At 40.6% G+C, this 25124-nt stretch overlaps 1 protein-coding gene across 1 annotated transcript in view; it reads right to left on the reverse strand.

The window, feature by feature from the left end:
• Positions 1-25124, reverse strand: part of mbpb (myelin basic protein b) — a 39942-nt gene that overhangs the window by 2728 nt on the left and 12090 nt on the right. Inside the window, exons 2-3 of the mRNA XM_010730143.3 lie at positions 24749-24807; positions 15860-15935 (exon numbers count right to left, since the gene is read on the reverse strand). Of these exons, the coding sequence (XP_010728445.1) occupies positions 15860-15935; positions 24749-24793 (121 nt within the window). The 5' untranslated portion in view covers positions 24794-24807. The remainder of the gene's footprint in view (positions 1-15859; positions 15936-24748; positions 24808-25124) is intronic.

The raw sequence follows: 25124 nt of genomic DNA on the forward strand, positions 1-25124 counted from the left end.
GTCTTTGGCCTGCCATGAGTCCTCTTAAATCATTTCCCTCATCCATCACCTGTTGATCCCTTTTTCAAAGCCCACCGGTACTACCATCTGCCACTAGAATACCAATAAAACACAAATTACACAGAGAAAAACATCCTGACACGGCTGAACTTTACCAGCCCTCCACAGTTCATAATACAAAAGGTTATGTGCTGATGAGTAAGTGATTCGTCAGCTGACTCCCTGCGTGTTGTTATTAAAGGTGCATTAGGGTTGCGGTTCTGTTCGCGGCACAAACTGGCCCTAATACATGTGGTGGACTGATGGGACTGCTGATCAGTGCAGATGACTCAGCGATTAGTGAGTCAGGTGCTCACATTTCTGGATAATGAGAACTCACTCTGTGGCCCGTACTCTTTTGTGAAAAAAACAAATACCCTCCCACGCATATTTTGAACTACCTAATGAGGAAGAGTGCTGGACGATCAAGTGACTCGAATGACACAGTGTTGTTTTTATTTACTATTCAGGGATTTTATTGGCTCTCTGCTTAGATTAGATAGCTTGCTCGTCTGTATAGCAGAGATAAGACTGTTATTCTGTACACGGAATCAGACACTGATCAGCATCAGTGATATTCGGTTATAGAAATCCATTTAATCATGCATAATATAATGATCCTTTAATTGCTGCTTGTGATTGTGATCAGCTAAAATATTGCTATTGAGGTAAACAGAACAGTGTGGTGTCTAACAAAAAGATAACAAGTCAAACATGTCTTTGTGAAAAATTAAGTTGCTTTAGATAAAGTTTCGGCTGCTCACAGTCCCTCAAACCAGCATGAATTTTTAATGTGTATGGTTAATGGGGAAAGCTTGATAATGAAGCTTGCTGGTTTGTTTGTTGAAGTTCCTTTTGCCCCGTGGAGATCTGCATGCCCTCACACAGCCGCCTTTTATAATTTACTCTGATTTTCTATCATGCACCCACTGAAAATCTCTGCTCCAGTTGCAGGCATTTATTTTGTTCTTTGAAGTTCAACTCGGACAGCACTAACTCTAAGGTGAACCTGATTAAACAGACTTGGCTAGATCTTTTTGAAGTCGCCGAGTTTAAGTGCCTAGGTCACTGACCCCTGTGTGACAGCCTGTGCTCAGTGTGCTGATTTTTTAATTAGGCCACAGGCTAAATTACAGTCAATCACACACACTGATTTGTTTCCTTCATGACTCAATCTTCCCTTTGTTTCAATAACCATGAGTCGGGCAATCAATCAGCACAGAGCAGAGCTTAATAATCCCCTTAGAACACCTAACCAATTTTTTATTGTGATTGTCTGCACTGCTCAGCCTGACAATTCTCGTAACTAATCTCGTAGTAAATGTTTTCAGTGTGACTTGAATTCATTGACCAGCTGTGAACTCTCACTTTCACCGTGGCAGCTTATGGCAAAGCGTCTGTGTGTTTCCGCTGAGAAACACTGAAGGACATTTAAAAGAGAACTACTTCTCACTGAGATGCTGCTGGGAAGGGATACAAGGCTCAAAGCGATGCTGCATGTTTCTGTTTCCTCTGTGTAGTCCTTCACTACATTAGGCTATGCAAAAGAAGCAACTTGTAAACAACACTAAGGGCCAATTATCCAGCAGTCTGACGCATAACACTGCAGAGAGTGTTGTTGCCTTCACTTTGTTGCCCTCTTTCATAAATACCAGATTTAGTCATGCGTTGAAATCCTGAGATAATGACAGTTTCTCAGGCCTGCCCATCACTGCTTTAGCAGATGGGTCTTAAGCCACAAGACGAGAAGACGGTGAGGTCAGAATCTGCTGTCAAACATTTCGCTCCGTATGACTGCCTTTAATATCACTAAGAGATACCGGCCTCATTCCAGCTTCTTAAAATGTAGCCGAAACATCATCGTAGTCTGAGGGTGACCAGATAACAGCCTGTTACCACCACGATGCCCTGATAACTCTGGTGAAATGAATTGACAATTGATGCATTCTGCCGCTTTAGAGTCTCAGATTATTGTGTCCAGGACAATTACCATCACCTCTGTTCTCCTGCACCATCTAAGCTTAAATTGTTTGGTGATACCAAAAACAGCCTGTCTGATGTATTCAGCTAAGAAATTCAGCGGCCTGCAAGGGAAGGGAAGATCAGCATCTAGATGGAGAGAGGTATGCAGAGAGTGGGCCTCAATCTCCCCATTTTTCCTCCTCTTCCTCTGTGTGAAGAGGATGTGTAGCCTAGCTTCTGGGACAACAACAAGGACTGTGGTGGGACTGAGGCACGGGAAGCATTCTTCTGAAAAAACACCCATTGCTATGTGGAGCCGGACCAAACCTCCCACCGAGGGGTGAAAAATCCCTCTGCCGCTGCATTCATGGTGGATCTGAAGCACCCACAAGCCTCGAGAAAAAAGCCCCTCTCTGTCTTCTGAAACCCCATCTGGCATTCAGGACGTTAGTCCTCCAGAGATTTTTCTGGACGAGATAAGAGCCACAGCAGAACCACTCCCTTCTTATAGCCCGAGCCGCGTTCATGACCTTTGAACTTCACTTTGAGCTGACTTTAAAGGAGTTCGGGTGTGATTCAAAAGGAAGCAAACACTGCTGCGCCACAAGACAAGACATAGCTGAACACCTTTTTTTGGTTGTTAAATCCAAATTGCAAAAAATGCGGCATTAGCCACATTGGGTTTGGCTTGCCTGCTATGAGTGTTTCAAGCTCCATTATATACACAGCAGTGTCAGAGGCTAACCTTATAGCACGACCAAATATAATGGAAGCCCTGGTCTGTGATCACCAACAGCTCCTCACATTGATTTGTTTACTGACGAAGATTACCTGTTTTCTCTGTCTATGTCTTTGACAACTACATTGCTTGTTCACTGGACAGGGGTGGATCAATACAGCCATTTGACGTGCCATATTTGCTACAATACTAAGAAAATATCCTGATCATCTGCCACTGTTCGTAAAGGTTATTGGAGTTTGTCCAACGAGTATGCTGCAACTAATTTTATCTGCCAATCATTTTGAAGAAAATTTTAGAAAGTAGTGAAAACTGTCCATCACATTTATCCAGTGCCTAGGTTGAAATCTTCAGATGGTTCCGCTATGTCTGACAGGCGTGAATCCAAAGATATTTAATTTACAGCCATATAAATCATTCAAAGGCAGCAAAATCCACCTTGGAGAGCTTGGAACCATCAAATATTTGACATTTCTGCTTGACAAATGACTTCAACAATCAATCAACCAATTTATTTGCCTGTGTTAATCAATAAATCAACATAGTTTCAGCACTGGGCTGTCTTAACACGTAGATATTCCTACTACTTGCTGAGACTTGACCATGACCTTTGGATTAAGCACAGTAATACATTATACTGTGATTCGAGGTCCATACAGGCTCACTCGTGAATCTTAATTTTCTGGTCAGTTCAGCCTGGTGTAATAATACAGCACTATATCTCTGTCACGACAGACGTGTTTGTGGAGGATGAGGTTTTCATTGGCAGCCGATGTGAATGGGTGTCTCTCGTAGAGACAGTGGGACACCGCAGAAGAAGAATAGAGCTCAACATGGGTTTATGCTATCAGTGCAGTGTCCGGGGATGTTTCCTCACCTGTGGAGACACGAGAGGGCCAAAACACATTTGTACATGCACTCACTTCAGCAGGGCAGTGGACATGACTAATGCGCTGAAGTCGTAAGCCAGCTGGGTGCTTGTGATAAAAGCCTCAACTGAGACATTACACTTTGACACAGTCTGAAGCATTCTGCTCTGCCAAGCACCAAAGACTGCAAAATTTTCCAAACGGTACACCGAAATCAAGATGGCGAACGCTGTACGTGTGACGACTTGATTTCCCCGGGCACGGCTCTGTAAGATCACATCAGTGATGCTGTTTTTGTCACTCATGAAGCACCAGGAGCATTTCAAAAACGGTGCATTTCCCACCGGTTATTGTTAGTGTGCTCGATTTATGTGCTTCTACCATGGATATGCAGGTTATGTAGTTTCTCTTTGTCTATTTTTTTTAATGATCAGAAGTTTTCAAGGGTTGTTATTGACTGGAAGTTCTGTCATTTCTGTTGCGTGGCAGTGGTGCTGGATCCAAAATGCAGACAAACAGACGAGGGAGAAGTAGCAAAGCAGCAGTTTATTGAAACTGAGGGTAAGAGGCGAGGTGGCGTCTCCTGACGCAGGGAAGACTGTGGAGGCAGGCAAGCTCACGGGGGGTAGAAGCACGGAACGAGGGGGGTGGAAAGCGTGGCAAGGTTGAGGCTAAAGCTGAAGGGTGAGGTGGCAGGGTGGCTTGGTGGTTAGAGAGCTGGATCCACAAAGAGGTGACAATCTGGCAGTGAAAACACAGGAGGCCAGCGTGTAAGTACTGCTCCAGATGATGATCAGGCTTAGGTGTGTGCAGCCAGCTCCTCAGCCACCCAGAAAACCACACCTATCTCTGCCAAGAGAGCACACGGAGCCCAACCCCCAGCCTCAGCACACCACAGTTTCTGTGTCTGACTGCTCGATCTGATTTGTCTGGCCCCACCGACCAGCCCCATATCCACCGTGGAGCCGAGTGGAGAGCTGCTTCTGGGCCACTTACAAAATCTGCAGTGGTGCTTCTGTTGGAAGTATTGTCTGTGACACAGAGCTGGTTGTTGTGTTGTGGTCTGTGCCTGGTGAAATAAAGTTGTGAGTGCAGGATTGTATTAAGCCTGCGTAGCTGTGACTGGTGTTTTCAACACTAGGAGACCAAAAAGGTTTATGATGCACCAGAGCACATGTCGATAAAGCAGCAATATGGACCACCATCATTTAGATGTTGAAGGATGCATTGAGACAGACAGACAGCTTTATAACAGGTGCAGTTATAAAGCACTGAGGAAGTGTTATCCCATTAACATCCGTCATTTTAACAGTCACATATCTGTATAAAGTCCAGACCTAAGGGATTAAGGACTACTTGGTCAACTGTGCATGGAAATCTTTCTAACACAGATGAAAGCTCTGTTGGTTTTCCAAAACCAAACGCCTCAGACAAGGTTTTTTTATTTATTTGGACCCAAGGCGAGCTACCAAATACGCACAGTGGTTTTTCACCAGCTGTGTTCATTGTTTTTATCTGTGGGACCACTATGACAGATGCCAAATGCGTAGTGCAGTCAAGCAAAATCTGTTGACAAGCAGTAAATTAAGGGCCACATGAGACACAATCTATCGGCAGGTGTAAACTGTAATCCATCTCAGCTGGATCTAGACACAATCTGGATGTCTCTGGATAAAACATACGTTGTCTTAACATGGCCACAGATGCTTGTCGCTCATCCACTGAAAGCCTCCACTCTATGTTGAATTTGTGGTTTTCATCCAGGAGGAAAGGACTTCAGTTCATCTTGTCTGACATATGGAATGCAGTAGCTCGGGTAGTACTTTGGTATTCTCTCGGTTACCCATCATCCCCTCCCCTTAGACTCTTGTAGCCACAGACCCAGCTGCTAACACACATACACACTCGATGATTGTCCTGCCAGATGGTCGAGGCCAGATGACGTGGTCTCCTGAAATCATGGCAACACTGAGGCGCAATCTCTTACAACACGGCACTCAAACACACAGATGCAGAACGTGCAGATAGATTGAAATCACTTAGAAAAAGCTTTGGACACGAGGGACTAAACATGCCTGCATAAACAGGAATTATATTTGGCAGACCATAAGAAAAGATTTGCATGTGGCACATGTTGACCCTCGAAATGGATTCATCCATCTGAGAGATGGAGAAAAAAAAAAGAAAACCTGAAAGAAAAGGGCAAGATCAGAGGCGAGAAAGCGAGGTGAGAGGGGACAGAAAGGGAAAATCTGAACAATGGTGTCAAACCAAAGAACACTGGTCCAGTGATGGATGCTGCCCTTTAACAATCAGAGCTTTTGAGGGGGAAGGGAAGGAGGTGCTTCATGTTGGCAGTGCCAGGGCCCGTACCGGCTAGTGTCAGCCTCCGCCACAGAGACAAATGACTGAGCCACTGCACTTCTATATGTGACGAATACGCGGCAGACGTACAAACTCATGTACAGTATATTCTCAATACTGTGTTCTATGCACAGTCAGCAGTGCTTGCACAATCTCGGTGATAATATACAGTACACAGAGTCACCATTTTGAGTGTAGATGCTAAAATGACCAAGGGTGGCAGGAGAGAGGATATCTACGATTGATATTCATTTCCTGCTGTAACTTGTACTAGTCTGAAAGCCTCAATTCATTTTCTACAAAGAATACCAAATAATGTAAATTAGAAAAAAGAATTGTTGCTAATGATATAAATATGAACTACATGATCCACGATTATATCATATATAAACGTATATAAACATGTGAATCATTTAGAAACAGTTATCTTAATGTATGGAGCATTTTAGTGTCTTTTAGCTAATTGTTTTTGGTTTTACTGCCTGTAACTTTATTGGTTTACTCTCTTGTCAGCATTTGTTAAAGCAGCAGGCAGCTATCTTTGTGAATCTATAAACTGACTGGAGCAGCACCACACAGCAGGCTAACAGAGCAAGCTCATGAACACAGTGAAACATTTAGCACCTCAAGAGCCTCAGGAGTACTTGGTGACCAAAAAAAAGTGAATACTGGACTTGTAATAAACAGATGATGTGAACATGACTGCAAATGAATGCTAGTGTTACTTTGTAACGGCAAGATGTGTAAATAAGCAAATATTTGACATATTGTTTTTCTGTATGTGTCAAGGTCATGTTTACAATTTATTTCCACTCTGTACAAGCAATTAACACTTCTGTGATAGACAAGCTGAAGCTGTTTGGGTATTTCATATTTACTGGAGGTTTGTTCTTAATGTAACAGACACAAGAAAACAACAATTATTACCTGCAGGTGGTGTGGATATTCATTTATCAATATACTGTATACATCTGTAAGTCTAAACAGCTGCTGTAGTGACCTTCCTTTCCTATGGGTGGGATAGAACTGGTATATTAAAAAACAGATTGTCACCAAGCATTATGGAAGAAACCTGCAGATGAAATACAGCTACAGCTGACTTAAACTACATTTATATGCAGGTTAAATGCTGTTATGTTCTCCATTGTCTTTGATTAAATGCTTTAATTAGCATTTTACTGTTTATGCTTTATTTCCGTTGCAATATTTTAAATGCATAATGTAAAGCACTTTGAATTGCCTTCATGTATAAAACATGTTCTACAAATCTTTGCCTTGCCATGACTGATAAGCTTCCTCTTGTGGAGAATCTGTAGCCATCTGAACGTGAATTAGGAAATGTATAAAGTCAGAAGACATAACAGATCTTATAATATTTAAGAGTATGGTTATAATTTGTCTGTTTGTCTGGAGCCAAAATACATAAAAAACAAAAACTAAAATAACATAAATAGTTTACTCCTTCTACTCTTTTATCCACTGAAGAAATATTACATTCAGTGTGTGCAGCAAACAATGAATCCAGCAGAAAAGTGAAGAAAATACAGTCATTCCTGAAGAAGGCAGAGGGAGCTGTGTTTGCCAGATAAAGGACATGTCAGTAAACACACAAATACACAATGGCAAACATTAACTCCCTCATCCGGCTCTTCATCCTTAAAAAAACTAAACCAGATATTGAATATGCACAAGACTTCACGGGGGGAAATCTCATTTCCAAAGAGAATGTTCTGATTCTGTTTTCATTACAATCTGATCTGTCTATTTAGGAGCTTCTCTACCGAGTTAGTAACGAGCGAACAGAGAGGTGGGTGAGGCTCAGTTCCTCCCTCTGCTCCCTCTTGGCCAGTGGTAAAGCAGAGCACTCCGAATAACCCCACCAGCAGTGGACAAAATCAATGCAATCTGAAGCAGCCTGTTCCACCCTTAAGTTTACAAGAGTGGGTTTGGTCTCTAAAGCAATTACAGGGGGAGCACATAGCGTATGAAATAAGTGATAACTGGCTCACACCAATATCATTCAATTTCCCTGATAGAAGCTCAAGTGTAACCTTGAGATGGGAGAAATCTGAAATAAAAACTCTTTTTCAGAGCACAGGACTTTTATCATTTTATGACCATAGTCATGTCAGCCACTTGTCTTTTCACTTTTTCCCTCAAATGCTGTTAAGTTCTGAAATGCTGAGCCTCTTTTGATACAGGTAGCAATTATTGCTGCTTTCTGGGTCTGTGGAGTCAAGTTTTGTGCAGAAAATGTTCAGAGCTCTGATAAAACACTAGAATTAGCTAATGCTATTGGGTCCTGTAGATGTATATAAAAATGTTCCCAACAATTTCTGTACTGCAGATGCCTGAATGCTGATTTGTATCAACTATCTATCTATCCAATCATAAACTGTGTAAGACATAGCACAATATGATTTGATTTGGAGAAGCTATAAATATAGGTGTAGGTGAGGTAGACATACAATCCTATTCTTTTAGTCTTCTACATCTGTGGTTTGTTTGGCTGTGCTTCCTCTTTCACATTATTTGCCAGAACCGTTTCTGTTGACTCCATTACTTCTTCTGTGATTTGGTACCTGTGTTACTAAAATGCACTTGTTACTATCACAAAGCCAATAGTAACATCTTTAACATTATAACATTAAATAACCAAGATGTATGCATGTCATGTGTTTTTGTTATTTTATTCAGCTGGTTTATATACTGCCTGCAACTGTGCCAATTCATCCTGTAATCAAACATAGACTGGTACAGAATTTAATAACAGTAAGCTACAGTATACGATAGCCAAACAAGTTTCAAGTTTCTTTTGAAGCATTGCTTTTAAGGATGGAAAAAAAATATTTTCGACGTTTCATAAATGTAGAGAGAGGACAAAGAGAATTTTCTTGGTTGAAGATCTGAAAGGAATAAATTTGAATAAAACTCAAAGACAACTGAGACTGTAACAGTGAGAAAAGTTTGATGAACTATGAACTTGATGAACTATCTTCCGAAACAGTATTTCACTTTTCATCTAGTTTTGATCAATGATTGCTCTTGATTTTGAATCAAAGTGGCAACAAAATATTCTGACATTAGCCAGTTAAGTTTAATTTGTATGATTTTAATGTGTGTACATGTTATATTTTCTGACTACATTGTGTCTAAATTATCCCATCCTTGTTAATTTATGCATTCGTTTCCTTTATTTATTAATTCCTGGGTGGTCAGCAGGCGACCTTCCCGGCAGCCTCATCACACAGACTTTCCCCAAAAAAACCTCAGCAGGAAGCAGAAGTAGTCGTTCGCAGGCAGTGTGCAGTTTCTTTGTACAGACAATATGATATGAGGCTAAAGAAGAACTCGCTCAGGAGCGGTCACTGCTGAGTGATTGCAACTGAGTGTTAATCTGGTCTTGATACTGGGGGAATTAAATGTGCAAAGCTCAGCAACAATCGAAAACCATTAGCGTCTGTGTGCTGACTTTTATTCTTAAATTAAATTAGTATATAATATCAAAATATATACTGCCACAGCTCCTCAAGTGCCCACTTTGACTTAGAAAACTTTTGGTCTTCTATGCAATCATCTCTCTTACATAAGAACAGCTTTACCTGCAATGTAAGAGCTCCGCTAACCTTAATTTTATCAATAATGATTCATGTCATGTGATGAGTGTGGGTGCAGGAAGAGGCCGAAGCACAGAAACAAAACCAATTACCTGAACCTTTATTTGCTCTGGACGGCTTTACAACTGTACAAAAAGACTGTGGGTGAGTCTCCTTGAATGTAGTTTTAACTTATTATCTACAGTTCATATAAAGGTTACAGATTCCGGCCAACCATTTTCTAAAGCATCATCTGACATCTGAAGCCAGCAATATAGTCTTTCAGAGGATGTTGCGGGTTCAGCTCAGTGAAGTTAAATGTTAGCAATGTAAAAACTGATGACCTCTCATCAAGATGAATTTAAATGGCTTCTATGAGCACCCTGAAGTCTCCTCTTTAGAGATACGCCAACATAGTGCTAACACTATGCAGTTTTTTTAGACAAAAACATAAGTTGTGGAGTGGAAGAGCTTAAGCGATAATTTAATCATGACGCTGTGAAATTCAAGGCATTGTTAATGTCTTTTTTGAGGGAGTATGTCCATCTCAAAAAAACCTCTAGAGGGCTTTCACACCAAATGTGGGAAGGAAAGAAAATTAATATTGTGATTTTAATGTAGTCTGTGGCATCCCTGATGCTTTGTGGGATTAAGTGCTGCACTTCATCCTAAGCACTACCTCAGGCAATGTACGCAGTGTAATGCATTTGATGTGAAACCAGCAATAACTTCATTTAAAAAGAAAGAATAAACATTAAGTAACTTTTTGGTTGTGTTGAGATGTTCTGAAAGACAAATCCACACTCGCCAGGAATGTTTTTGTCTTATTTAACTTTACATAATTTCACTTGATTTTGTCTTCACTCGCTGACAGAAGCCCCTGGTCTAAAGAAAAGCAAACTATAAGAAAGAATTGTCCAGCTCATCATCTCTTATGTCCTACTTACTGTAATGGGCTAAAACATTAGCACTTTAAGCCACCATGCCCTAAAATAGCTGGTCAGGCAACCATGTCCATAAGTCCATCCCACTTTTTTTCTGGCTCTCATGAGTTTCAATCTACAACTGCTGTTCATTTTCTTCCTCAGTTCACCCTGTGATGATGAAGAAACAGTGACCCAGACAGAGGACGGAACAGGCAGATAGAGGGGGTCTGTTTTGCTGAGCGGGGGCCTGCTGCAGACTGGGCCAGGTAATGGAGCCATAATGGGCTTTTAACAGCCCCACAGCTGATGGTGGTGTTTGCCCTTCAGTGGAAAAGCAGTGCAAACAGGAAGTGCTGAATGGAGACATCCCCAGACACTGGACAGGCCGGGATGAGTCATGACGCCTGCTGATGACAACCACGCCAAAACAGGCACCAATAAAGCACAGCTAACCTGGCCGTCATAAACCACTCACACCGTTCCTATTTGGTCGAAATTCCTTTTATTTTCTTTTGCCCGCATCTTGAATCGACCTAATGGGGTTGAATTAGTTAGGCCTTGGTGCACAGGTAAGAGGAAGGCTTTAAATGTATCCTAACGGCAATGTTCCCTCAGTAAGAGTTTGAAACTGATAAGAAAATGGGATTTTTACACACTTTCAGAGAACGACGCTGAACGAGCAGTTAAACATTAAGCATCAAAGTAGAATCTATGTCATGGTGCACTGAAGCAGCTTTCTGACAAATAACTAGACAAAATACACACTATAGTAGAGCTTTGACTTACCCCTCTAACAAACCTTAATTAAGACAAAGTGCTCTCTAAGTTCAGCTTCTAAGCATTTATTGACCTTCTCGCACACAAACTCTTCATTTAACAGATAAAAAAATATCCAGAATCTAAAATCAGGCTAATTATTTCTCCTTACGGTGTTGGTTCAGCTCAGTAATGTTCACTTTGAAGTCTTGAATGAGCGTGGCAGACGCTGCAGTCAGATCACGTCTGCTGCATACCTCCTATCTTAAGAGATAACGACACTTACACCCGCATTCTAATTCAGCCGTGTTCTCATCAGGAGCTGCCAGAAGCATCTGTGAGGGAAGCTGAGGTCAACCAAAAGAGGCCAGGCGTAAGAAAATGATAGCGTTTTATCACGAGTGATGCAGAGGTCAAGCCATGAAATCACTGAACCTCAGTAGTTATGCTCCTGCATGTCAGATAATTTCATAAATGTGCCTAGCAACTACGTCATCCCTGATTGAGGATAAAACTATCAAAACTGTGTGTCGCGTGGGTGGTTTCTTTGAGGCATCGCTTGTGTCAGTAGTGGGTCCTCTAAGTCTGCTCCATGCTGATCGATGACAAGTGTTAAACGCACAAGACATTAATAAGCTACAGGAGAAGGAGAGTATCGAGTAGCTAACAGATCAATCTGATGAAGCCTCTGTGAGGTATAACCTTCCTGCTGATAATAAAGCAGATAGTCACAGTGGTGGCTATCTGCTATGTTTCCCTCTGCACAAAGAGGACCTGATTTCATACTCAAACAAGCTGCTATGGCATGACATCAATATACACACACACACACACAATAATTTAATCATACATACATACACACATACACACACACACACACACACACACACACTTACACAAAGACAAACACGCTGCAGCAAGAGCAATTGGTTTTGCATAATATTAGGTCAATATTGACCTTTCTTTGAAAATCAGTTGGTCAGTGCATCCATCCATTGTGGCCCCTCTTTCCCAGTCACTGAATAATATCATCAATAATAATGATCACAGACACAGAATAGTAATACAGTGGTCCCTCGTTTATCGCGGGGGATACGTTCTAAAAATAACCCGCAATAAACGAAATATGCGAAGTAAGTTTTACAATTATTATACATGTTTTAAGGCCGTATAACCCCTAACCACACACTTTTATACACCTTTTTACACGCATTTTGTACAGTACTCCCTTAGTTAATCAGGACGCAGAACACATGTGCGGTTCTCCCTTAGCCAATTTAGGACGCAGAACACAATGCAAAAAAAAGCATGCAAAATTACACAAAAAAAATCAGTGAAACAGCGAGTCCGCGAAAAGTGAACCGCGTTATAGCAAGGGACGACTGTAGTCTAAAGGATGACTACTGGGTTATAAAAATATATATATTTTTAAGCACTGTATAATACAGTAAATACTTCTGTCTGGACTGGCCAGAACTGGACTGCAAAGGGGCCATTCTGACTCAGTGGACTTTTGAGTGATTCACTAATAAGCCTAACAGGCTCTATGTTGGATATGCTATTATACATTCCATGTTCTTAGTCCATTGACAGTATATATTTACCTTCAAGTCTGTAAAGTGAAGCCAAGTGTCCGAAACTAAAAGTGACCAGCAGGGGGCAGCTGTATTGACTGTAAAAAAGACTCTTATGGGGAAATGACCCCATCTCTCACTTGATTTATTACCTCATTACAGCAGTTTCCCTGTGGTCTCAATTGCTAGTTTTAAGTCTTCTTCCACAGAGTATGATATTCATTTAGTACCACCACCACTCTACCAGAGTAGAGTCGTCCAGTGCAACACACTCAAGTCGTGAAACTTAGATCAAATTGTAAAACTTGGCATTCCTGATCAAATTTGAATCGAGGTTCTGTTACTGCAATGCCCATTCCTCAACTAAAATGTTTTAGTAGTAGTTCAGGAGTAGTAATAGTGGTGATGTTAGTAGTTTTAGCAGTGGCAGGAGTGTGCAGGTGTAGCAGGGCTTAACAATTTAAGGAAAATATCAAATTGCGTTTTGTCTCTTTTGACTAATATTGTGATTACAGTTTGTTAGAATGCATTTGTGTTCAGATATATGTGCCGAGGTTTCATGTTCTGTGTTAAAGCATGTTTGTATTCATTCATCAGTTTGACATACACATATCTAATAGATATGTCCAAGACAGATACACTGGTGTTGTTCCTGAAACTCTGGGATGAGCAAAGCACCAGGTTCAGAAGGGGACCCTAAATACTGATTAGAGATGGTCCAGAGAAATATAAAGGCTTTCTAGATGTGGAGATGTGGAGCCAAATGTGTGGGGCCAAAACCACGTATTGGTAGTTTATAGACCGTGGTATTGAACAAGCTACCTCCGTTAGCATAATTACAAACCTATCTTGTTTCTACATGATACAGCAAAAGGGATGCAATAGCTTGTTACTAATCTAACATCCTCCCAGGGTGCTTTTTTTTTTTTACTCAGACTTCCAATTAAACTTGGAGAAAATGACCCACTTAGCTTACACTGCAGGACTGAAACTTTGGCTACTCAGTTATTTTTAAAGATGAATTTCAGTTACAGTTAGATAACAGCCACACAAAGGCCTAATTGTGGTAATAATGATAAACTCATTGTTAAAGTTCTGTGCTCTGCCTGACACAAACATACAGTCGACAGCTCTTCACTTTATTTGCCCGAGCTGACGTTAGCATAACTGAAACCTGCAGTTCAGAAGAAGTGAGCTTTTAGCGCTGGTAAAAACAGTATTTGTAGAACAGAGGGTGATAATCTTACATTTTATCTGCCTGTGATGGTTCAGGGGCAATTTTGCTCTGTAAAAAAAATGGGGCTGGAAAAAGGGAGTCAGTGTACATGTTTTAGATGTTTTATGGTCAGAATGGCTACTGGAAGATACTGTATATTGGCAAACACTCAAAAAGCAGCCACAAGGTCTTGTTCTGTAGCTGCTGTAGTCAGTACACTTATCCAAATCCTTCCCCTCTCTTGGATTTCACCTCAGCTCACCCTGAAAACAATTGAGGCTGACACAGAGGGGAGAAAACAGGCTGCACTTGTCTTCTGTCCTCTTCCCTCTCTCTTTCGCTCTTCCGAGACAAATGTGGTCTTGAGAGTTTTATTGTCTTGCAAACGAACAACCAACTTTACCTCTCCCAAACTTATACCTCTCCTTATTACTTTATGTGATTACTTTTTCTTTTTTCTTTTTTGGCATACCGAAAAGTCTCAACAGTCAGCTACAAGAAGTCAACACACTTCTTGTAGTCAAGAGATGTTTGGCTCTGGGGGGGGTTTGGCTACAGCACATATTGAAAAAATGTTTTAAAAATAATTTCCTTCACCCTAGGAGGTGCCTGAGGCGACATCTTCACTCAGCTTCTATCATCAAAAGTTAACAAGAGCCCAGGGTAGCCTCAGGGACACTAATGTTTTTTCACAGTTAGAAAGTAAACACATGGGGATGTTGATTTCTTGGGGAAGGTCTTCCAAAGTTTGGTATTTAAGCTAAATCTTAATTGAGCTTCTGCTGTATCACGTTATACAACCTGATCTATTATGCATGCAGTGTGCAAAATCCGATCTGATTTGCCTTTGTTTACAATTAAATCAGAGCTGTTGCCTCATTAACAATAGCAGAAAAATTCAGCTAATTTGTACTCGCAATTTCAGTTTTCCTCTGGCCTCGGCGTATGTGTCGAGCACTGAAATCCATCAACCTAGTGCCAACGGACAGATGCCCTCTTCTGGTGCACCAAACTGCCCTCATCTGCTGGGCTGCAGTATTACAGAGGCTCCTATTTACCCCTGTCCTTCCCCATTGAACGCTTCACAATGAAAGTGTGTGAGAGAAATTTTGAGAAAACTGTGAAAAAAGAAACTCTGGGGTGAACTGAATATCGACTTCTGTTTCTCATTATGAGGCTTCCACAAACCACAGAATTTTATTCATCAGCGGTAACTGCTAACTTTTCACCAGCTTGACTGCTCATTCCAAACAAATGTCACGTATTAAGCAGCTTCTGAGCTAGAGTTGTGAAGTAGAAGTTTTTCATAGTTGCCACCCCAGTCGAGATAGCCGAGTTGCCTGTCATTCCAGGTTCTGCTGTATTTCTTGCTTCACTGCTTTATGAGGCCTCAGCAAGAACTTTCTACAAAATCTATATTTCATTCGATGCTAAACTTTTTTTAATACAAAAACTTTCACAGTTGAATAGCCGCTGTACAGCTGATATCTCCAGTTGGAAAACTTTTTTAATCAATCAGTAATCATAATCTTACAGTATAATTTCACCATCCCTAATTTATATTTGTGTGACTGCATATTTTGATTCACTGTGCACCAGTGCTCCTCACGTTTGCTTGAGGTTGAGATTCTATTAATGGTGTTATGAGAGTGGCCCCCATTCTTCAGTCTGCTCAGTAACAGTGGGTTTTCCACATTATGCTCATACTGCAGATAAGCTGGTTTTCAACAGGTATTGACAAACACACTGTGTAATGTACTATGTAATAAATGTATATTAAAGGCAAATAAAAGTTGGAGATGAGAGTGGACCCCTTACCAAAGACTTCATCTTGTGATTCAGGTTCTGCTGCTGCTGCTGCTTCTGCTGCTGCTTTGGGTTCAGGTGATGGAGCCTTTAATAGGAACACAAAAACAGATTGAAGAGGTGAGACGCTGAGGTGCCATGGCAACAGAGCAAAGACGGAGACCAACAGAGAGAAGGCGAAAGAAAGAAAAGACAGTAAGATAGTTACACCTATTTAGGCTTTTGAGGTTTATAATTTCAGCAGAATCGGCCACTTTGATGCTGATTTTAAAAATCTGTGTGTCCATGTGCATTTAATTTTATTATTTATTCATTTGGAATTATTATTCTAACACAACCTTTTTTGATTTGCTTTTAATATTTCAATGTATTTGTACTGTATTCATTTACTGATAAGTTATGGTACCATTTCAACCTTCAAGGCTCAAAGATGAAACAAAAGAGGTGTAGAGATAATTGTGTATGTTTTGTTTCTAAATCAAATCTCAAAGGATAGCACTGTTAAAATGAGTCAAGAAGTGATAAGAAGACAGCAGATGGTAAATTTAAACTGTATGAACACTGTTGCTGGTAGTGTGACTAACTAGTCCCACATGTCAGCTGCAACAGGAGCTGTCAATCTGCTCGTTACAGACTGATTTGATATAGATCTTGATATGAATTGTGTGAATTCTTTAAAAAGTTTTGCCTCATGATCACATCTGTTTGAAATCCCCTTAGAAAAAAAAAAGAAAAGAAACAGACCAACAGACCACTGTCTTATAAAATGCTTCGCTTCAGTGTTGAATGTACTTCTGTGGTAGATTTTGCCAGCACGGAACTGTACAAGGAGTCAAGGTAAATATTACGGAAGCATAAAGAATAAAATAACACAGTTGGGTGTTATAATAAAAAAAGTATGTGGTATTGATTCAGCTGCAGGCTCCTGTCAGCTCTGGTCTGATTTAGACACTTTGAATACATGAAGTCATAACTTACACATTATGCAAGCTGAACTACCCACCTGTACTGGCATTTCAGAGTCACTGAGTCAGATAAATTAATCTCCCGTTACATGGCACTAAAGCGAACAAGTCATGTCATGTTCATTTCTTTCCATAGCTATTCATAACGTATAAGGTTGGATTCTGTCGCTTGTCTGTATTTAATGGCTCCAAGTGAACTAAAGATCTGCATTTGCTAATCCCCAGGTCTTATAAATCCTCTTATGGACTCCCTCCTCCCCACCCAGATGACAATGTACGCTCATATCCCCAGCTTCCACTTCCCAGTGGGTTTGCCAACATGTAGAATCGACACAGGCGTTTTAAAAAACGAGGGCACGCAGCTCGCGTACAAAGAAGTGCAACTGTGGCACAGTCCTGTGCGGTGAGCGAGCACTTACCGATGCAAATCACTAAGAAGGTCAACAGAGTGCTCCGCTTTTTAAATGTCCTTTGTCTGTTCAATTATGTAAACAGGTTATATAAACTTGGTTTGATATGAAGAGATTTGATCAAGGTTTAATACTGCATTCAGAGAGCTTGGTAATGAACCCAGAGTGAAAGTCAAAAACCCATATCGTTTCTTCGTCTTACAACACTTTTTCTTTTCTCTGAAGTGGGTGGGTCTCAGCTGGAAAAACGGTATGTGCTTCTGTACACCAGTCTGCATTTTGCAACATTTGAACCAAAATCTGACGACATACAGCAGTTTCTTTGGTAAATACACAATACTGCAAACACAGTTCTGATGAAAAAAAATAAAGAAATAATACTCCACAGTACGTAAATGGATTTTTTGATTGTTACTTATTCAGCCATGAATATTCAATGGGAGAGAGAAATACTTCCAAAGTTTTGGAAAACAGTCAGCTTCCGGTGGCTTTAAGTTTTTGAAATACGCTCCCTCCCTCTCTGTTAAAAATCTGTGAAAATTTACACTGACAGCAAGTTCTTCGCTGAGGGTGAGACATTTATCTTACAACTCCTACTCAGAGCAAAGTTTTGAAGGGAAAAAGATTTAAGAGCAGTTCTCAAGTGATGAGATGATTAATCATATGTATGTTCAGAGCAGAAAAAGCCCATCAGAGATGAGGATTTACCCTACATCTGGTGTATTAATGTAAGTATGCAAGTTGTAGTAAAAGTTTTTACTTTTATCTTTCATTGGAGTTCACATGTTCACTTCAGCAGATAAATGTGGCATCTGAGATAATAGAATGATGATAATAATGATGGACAAACAGGTGTCCAGTCCAAAGTCCTACCAATACCTCTTGCTGTCTGGCACATCAACATTTTTCTAATCATTAAAAAGCACTCAACATATGTTGGATTTTGTCTATGCACACTTACACGCAGACACAGCTGTCTTTTTTCTTTCTTTCTTTCTTTCTTTCTTTCTTTCTTTCTTTCTTTCTTTCTTTCTTTCTTTCTTTCTCCTCAGCTTTCCACTTTTTGGGAGTGCAAAAAATTAGCAATGCAAACAAGAAATCCACATTGCAGTTGCTAAGCCGCTGGTGATTGATTATGAGGCAACTCATAGGACTAAATCTGTAAGAAACGTGCACTTGGGGCTGTTTTGAAATTTAAAAAGTATACAGTTTGCACCGACACAAATGAAACTGTTAAAATATGAACAGCACTTTGCTCCTTTATATTTGAATTTAAATGTAAAGCACTTTAGGCTCCAAACAACCTGTTTCTCGCCCTGCTGGAGGGCACATATTACATAAGGCAGAAGTTCATCAACTGTGTGGAACAACAAGGCCACCCTGCTATGGTTTTCATGTTCTATCATGTTTTCTGTACATAACAAGACCTAACACTTTTATCGCTGGGACCATCACTATAAATTCAACCTGAACAATCTGTGTCACATTATGTTGCTAATCATAGCCACATGTCTACCTGTAGTACAATTCCCCCTCTGGTTATCTGATGTTATGAATGGAGATATTGGGTCAGGATGGGCAGGGGACAGTCCTGATGTACTTATTAGCACACAGATTAGAGAACAGAGTTTTAATTTTATTTAATTGAGTGAACTTTTGAATTTTTAAAATGCACCCATTGCCAACATGCCTGTTGGTTCACACTTTATTAGGAACTATAATGTAATTACCTATGACAAATGCTTGATGTCCACATAAGCACAGAGGTTTCTGTGATTATTTTGCAACGGTCTGATGCTAGTTACACAAAACCAGCTAATCTGCAGTGCGTAACTGTGGCTTGCCAATGCACAAACTTTTTAAATTTCCAGTTAGAGACTGCAGATAGGGCAGATAACTACTGCTGACACATGGCTCCTCCTCCCACTGGGGCACACGACAAGTCACGAAGTTGAGGAAATAACTTAATTGCACCCTGTGTTTTGAATAACTTAGAGAATCCCATTAGCTTGTGGCAACAAATGTTACACAATTCTCTTCCGCTGTATCTGGCCGTCATCATTAACACATGGGGTGTTGGGAGAAAATGGAAGAGAAAAAAAAAAAAGTGGCAATTTTATCAAAGTGGGCAGTGGAGCAGCATCTTCATGGCCCATGTAAAGGAGACGAGGACAGCAGCTCCATTAGGACTTGCCAATTATTCTAGATTTTCCTGGGAGCGTCCTGCCATAGTGTGCCCTCACCTGCTAATCTATTAGCTTGCCAATTGTGACATGTCTCTGAATTGGAGAACACAATGACACAAATGTACATCCCCCCTCATTACAACTCCTCTACACTGCACTGTCTCTAATTTCCACCCACATAAAAATATGTATAACAATATATCTTAAGATTCAGTTCCACTAATGGCGATTAGATGTTGTCTCTGTGAAAACTGTACCGATGATGTAACCGGATAGCCAATTTCTTTGCTAACTGCCTAAACACCTCTTGTGAACAGCAATTATTCAATCATAGCGTGAGTAAAGTTGTAAGCAATGGCTTAAACAGTGTGTGTCTGTCTGCTGTAATGTGCAAATTGCAATTGTTAGCAAGTCTGGCTAACTAGCTCTTAGTTTTTATTATCTAACTTTTTATTATCTTACAAGTTACATAATAAATTAGATAATAAAAAGTTCTACTCAGGACTTTCACAATTGGATTTTCTGAATAAAAGGGGAGTTTATATTTTTCTGCCTTGCTAACTGATGAAGTAGCCTTGTTCAGTAATAGAGAAATCTGAGGGTCAATACATTGAGACTTTTAAAAATGTGAACATCTACCAGCCACTGAAGAATGTGGAAGTTCACAAGCCACTCAACAAAAAAATCATTATTTTGCAACTGAATAGTTAGTGTTACAAATTATACTGCTTAAAAGACATCCAGGCTAATCTCTAATAGTCTGTGAGCATGTTTCCTCATTTTATGGGTATCTCAGACCAGCATACTCAGCCTTGGTGGTTGCTGCTTCAGCACCACTCAGCCCTCTGATCTCCATTCAGTATTAGGGTACTGGATGGGGTTCAATGTGCCTAAGTACTCTCTACGTTTGAGTAGTGAGAAGGGAAGCAGAGTGCAGCCATTTGAACACCTTTTAGGGCTCGGCTGATTGGGACTTTCAAAGGAATCTTAAGTTCCTTTTCCTATCTGCGGTTCGTTGATAGATGTGCCCTTCAGTGTTTCATCCTGTCTTCAGATGGAAGACAAATGGAGCAAAGGCATTTCATCTCACCTTTTCAAAAAAAAGATATAAAAAGCACCAGACAAAGTGGAGTCTCTGTAGCTGTACCTTTAAAATGCCGATTTCATACTGTAATCATCAAATGTCAAGGGTACAATCAAATATCTGTAACATTTGTCTCTTATTTAGGGCTATAATTTAATTTTACCAAATAAAGATCAAACTGGGTATTAAGATAGTGTTCAGAAATCAAAAAGTGCAATTAAAGACTTTCTTTAGCTCAGATTTTGAGGCTGTGAATGCAAAGCCACTGATAAAAATCAAAACATGATATTCAAAGGATTCAATAAACATTGAGAAGTGAGGAATTTGCAGATTTATATCTCTGTCCCAATGAAATTTTACAATTAACACAAAGCATTCTGGCCAGCGACACAAGAGTTTTACTTTTGTGGTTAAAATGCTCTGAGCCCAGCAATGGTATCCTTAGTATATAAAAAAAAACCCCACAAGAGTGCAAACCAGATCAGACTGGAGATGGAAAAAGTATAGTTATGATTCAGATGTGGTCTGATCTCACACAGAGGAACAGAAGGGACAGGAACAAGCCTGCTGGGCTGGTCACAATACAGAGAGAGCTCTAATTGGGTACAATGGGGGGATGGTAGTGATGGATGGTAGTTTCTTAAGGCTGGTGGTCTACTCACTGAGCTTCAAGCTCCCTCATCTGGAGACTTCAGCCTTGAATTCAGTGGTTTCAGTTAAAGCACTTTAGCGCCGTCAGGCACAATGAAGCAAATTAAAGAACGGTTAACAAAGCAACATTTAGCAATATCCTAAATAAGCATGCTGATTTTAGAGCACCGTTTAAACAGGATATAATAAAAAGGGTAAGTCTCATTACAACTTGAGCTACTTTAAATTAAATTTAAATACTGCTGCAACTATGTCTACTTTTGTGCACAGTGCAACTTTATCTAATTTTCCTTCTGCTCTCATATATAGAAACATGGCCAAGTTTATTAGTCAGCCAAAACCGTGACAACCCAGAGTTGAGACCAGGAAGCAGAGCTTTTGAGGTTATTGTCAGTTTAGAAATTGGAATCTCTGTCTTCGCTGTGATGGATTTCTCTCTGATTGTTGAGCACATGACCCTGAAGCCTTTATACCACAACCCTATGTCCACTGCTGCTGTCTGAGATAGCTGAAAAATTGATTCCCCTCGCTGTAGCTGGTCAGGAAATGATCTGCACAAACAACATAATGGGGTCAGAAATGCATGGTTCATTGCAAATGGGGGTTATTTTAAACAGTGGTTGTGTATTATTAGCTTGTTTTTTCCCCCACTTTTTTAAATTGTAGTTTTTGTAGAGTCATATCACCCACATTGCATTATAATGTGACTGAATTTGTGGAATCAGACAAGGTGACTGTCTACGTTGGTTTTGGTAGGCTTTGTACGCAGTGGTGAAATCTGAGCATACTGCACTCCGAGCCTCTGTCTGTAATTCAGCGCTGATAACACACCATGCAGAGAAAAAGAAATGTAGAGGAAGAGCAGGGCTTTTTTCTTGTTCTTCAACTCTCCCCTGTGACTGTGGATATACTGTGTAGCTCTGAAAAGCATAAATATAAATAAAGTTGTAGTCTTCCTAAAGTTCTCCCTAAATCTTATGATATGCACTAACTAGCACGGATATATTTGCAGTGTATCCACCTCTGGGGGTTTTTTTCGCTCTGGCTAATGACCACATTAAGAGCAAGGCCTGTGTTTTTATTCCGTAATTCCAAGTGGGATCTAAAATACCAGCGGTGGGAACATTGCAGACAGCTGAAAAAGAAACATTTTGTCAGTGCTGCTGTTCAGGATTGACAAGGGAGCTATGGGTACATTTCAGCCTGAAATGATAAGGGATTTAGAAAAGGATCACGACTCAGACAACAGCATCTAAACACAACCTGCCTCACTCCGTCACGCTCTGTTCCTGCTTGACTGCCACTATGACAACTGGCTGTTTTGGCAGACCTTTAAATTGACTTTAATGTCACCATAATCAAGCCAGAAGAAAGGGAAAAACAAATGGTAGTCTCGGAGAACCATACAACGTAATTACAAAGCTAAATAAAACAATGCAACTTTAGTATGACATGCTGGCAGCTTCACATTTAACAAATGAATCCACTTCTTTTGCTCCTGCTCTTCTCTCGCCAGAGTGTGCTTTGCAGGCAAAGGAAACAAATCATCTGTGAGCTGAGCTATCGGCGTCCCTGCTGGTTCGGGCTCCCCTCTTCCACAGCACGCCAAGGTGATCACTCCGCCCATTACAGGCACCAGCTAGGTAGCCAGCCGCAAGCCAGACCAGACAGGCAGACCACGTTTTTTTTTTTTTTTAACGCTGCTGCCCACAACCTCAAATGCTGACACTCAACGGTGCTTTTATTCTCTACATGTTTTTCCCCTCCTTTCTCACAAACTGGGGGTTAGGGATGCTCACAACAAGCGAGCAACCTCAAACCTTCAAATCTGATTGCAGCCTCAGCTATAATGGCCCAAACTTATTACATCCACTGTAATTTTAAGAAGCTGTGACAAAAAGGATTTAAAGAAGTCTGTGGGTTAATTGCATGATGTCATTGAATTACATTACTATCCCAGTTTAAGGCTTATCCACCTCTACACTATAATAATGTAGTGTAATTTCTGCACTTGCAGAGCAGAAAGATGAGTTTAGAAAAAAAAAAAAACACTAACCCTGGGCCAAAACAGAGCATCTTGCTTCCCAGCCAATTAAGAAAGCCTATTGTGAGGCACTTGATGACTTTGTTATCAAAGAAACTTGTACTTAATTTCCCTCCGTCCTGATGCATTAATTGCTCTTGTTCCAACAGCTCTGCCCACTTGCTGACAGGACAAAGTAACGGGAGCAAACAAAATCCCTCAGCCAGCATAACGTCTCTCTGTCTGAGACTTTAAGCATATCATTGGAGTCAGCAGCAATACAAGATGCAAGTGCGCTTAAAAATTTCACACCTCTCAGTCTTCATCTTCTGTTCGGATAGATAGACCAAAAAAAAAGTTAAAAAATCTGTTTTTTAGATGGATTTTAAGGTGACAAATTGCTGCTGCTATGGAAATTTGGTGCTATCCGGCCGCTCAATTATCGATGTCAGACAGCTGAACATTTGTGGGTGTAGCCAAACAGAGTCCTGATGATCACCAGGCCAAAGCTAAAGCTAAATGAGATGTGTACCTGGAGAGGGTTTAGTGACAGCCTTGATGCACACAATCATCTATTTAGTCTCTCCAGTTCAAATGGGTTCTCCTTCATGGAGTGCTGCTACGACGGGGCTTGCGGTTCTCCGAGGGGTTATTATAGGGCAACGCACAGGAGCTGCGGAGACTCGATGTGTTTCGGGTATCGCCATGGCAACACGGCTCAATTAAGAGTGGGATGTGACACTTGCAGAAAAGCGATTGTTTAAAATGCTGTTTTAACAAACTGACTATGTGACACAAAAATGTGTGAGTGTGTGGGATTTTTCACATTAAAATCCTTCATTTACCATAATGTGCAAAAGAAAATCATTTGTAATCTTTCGGCATCTATCACGATTTCACACTGCATGTGGTTCTCAAACCAGTGCAGTGGCCTTTGAGATAAAATTGTGGACGGATTGCAGTTAAAGTCATTTACTCAACATTTGCAAAGTCATCTCCTCCTCATCCCTCCTTTTGCTCTCTAAAACAAAAATCTCCTGGCATATTAGTCATAGATTACTCAGATCTCAGTACAATTGAGTGATGAGTATAAAGTGTTGCCTGTGGCAGCACAATCACCACAAAACTTGGATTGGTGATCCAAGCACCGGAGGTAAAAAAGCAAGCGGTTGTAAGCACAATCACGTAGGCGGCTCGGAAATATATCAAATCACTAGTAAACACACAGAAATATTATGTGTGCAGTCCTTAGAGATAAATACACCACCGCTGAGGAATTTAGTATTTTTAACCTGCTATGTTATGTAAGCTCTGAGTTTTCCAGAGACGTTCAAGACATGTGTAAAGTGGTTTACAGTCTGAGTGAAGCTTAGTGAAGGTAATAAATCTGTGATTGTAGGAGCCTGGCCACTTGTCTACAACACAGTCCAAAGTCCTGCTGATAAAGGCCAGTGTTCACACTGATAAGGTAAAGACAAAGAACACATGCTTCTTTCTCACATTGCAATCGACAAAATGCTAACACTAACATTTCAAGATGTTATTATCCCATATGGACCTACGGTACGATGAGAAATCTTACCTTGCTGTCTGTGGGTGTCTCTCTTTTTCCTAGATGCTGGCCCATGCTGCTGACAGAGACTGGAAGAAAAAACAGAGGATGAGCTTTCACCAGGAGAAGACTGTAAATATATTATGTGAAGATTATGTACTCCTCCTTTTCTAAGCAAGAAGGGCTACCTCTTGAGTCAATGTGTGAAACTGTAGCACCGCGCACAGCGATAAAAACACCATCACCCATTGTAAAACACAATGTTTTACAATGGTAATGATCCAGCAGTGTCAGTCGGAATGATATGAACATCTTTTGGCACACCGTGTTTTATTTATTTGGGTCTGTGGTGTGTTTGCCAGCTTAGTGCGGTTTTGTTTGGACTCGTGTGAAAGCAGTCAACGGC

Source organism: Larimichthys crocea, chromosome XIII, assembly GCF_000972845.2.
Source record: "Larimichthys crocea isolate SSNF chromosome XIII, L_crocea_2.0, whole genome shotgun sequence".
In the NCBI taxonomy this organism is placed as follows: domain Eukaryota; kingdom Metazoa; phylum Chordata; class Actinopteri; family Sciaenidae; genus Larimichthys; species Larimichthys crocea.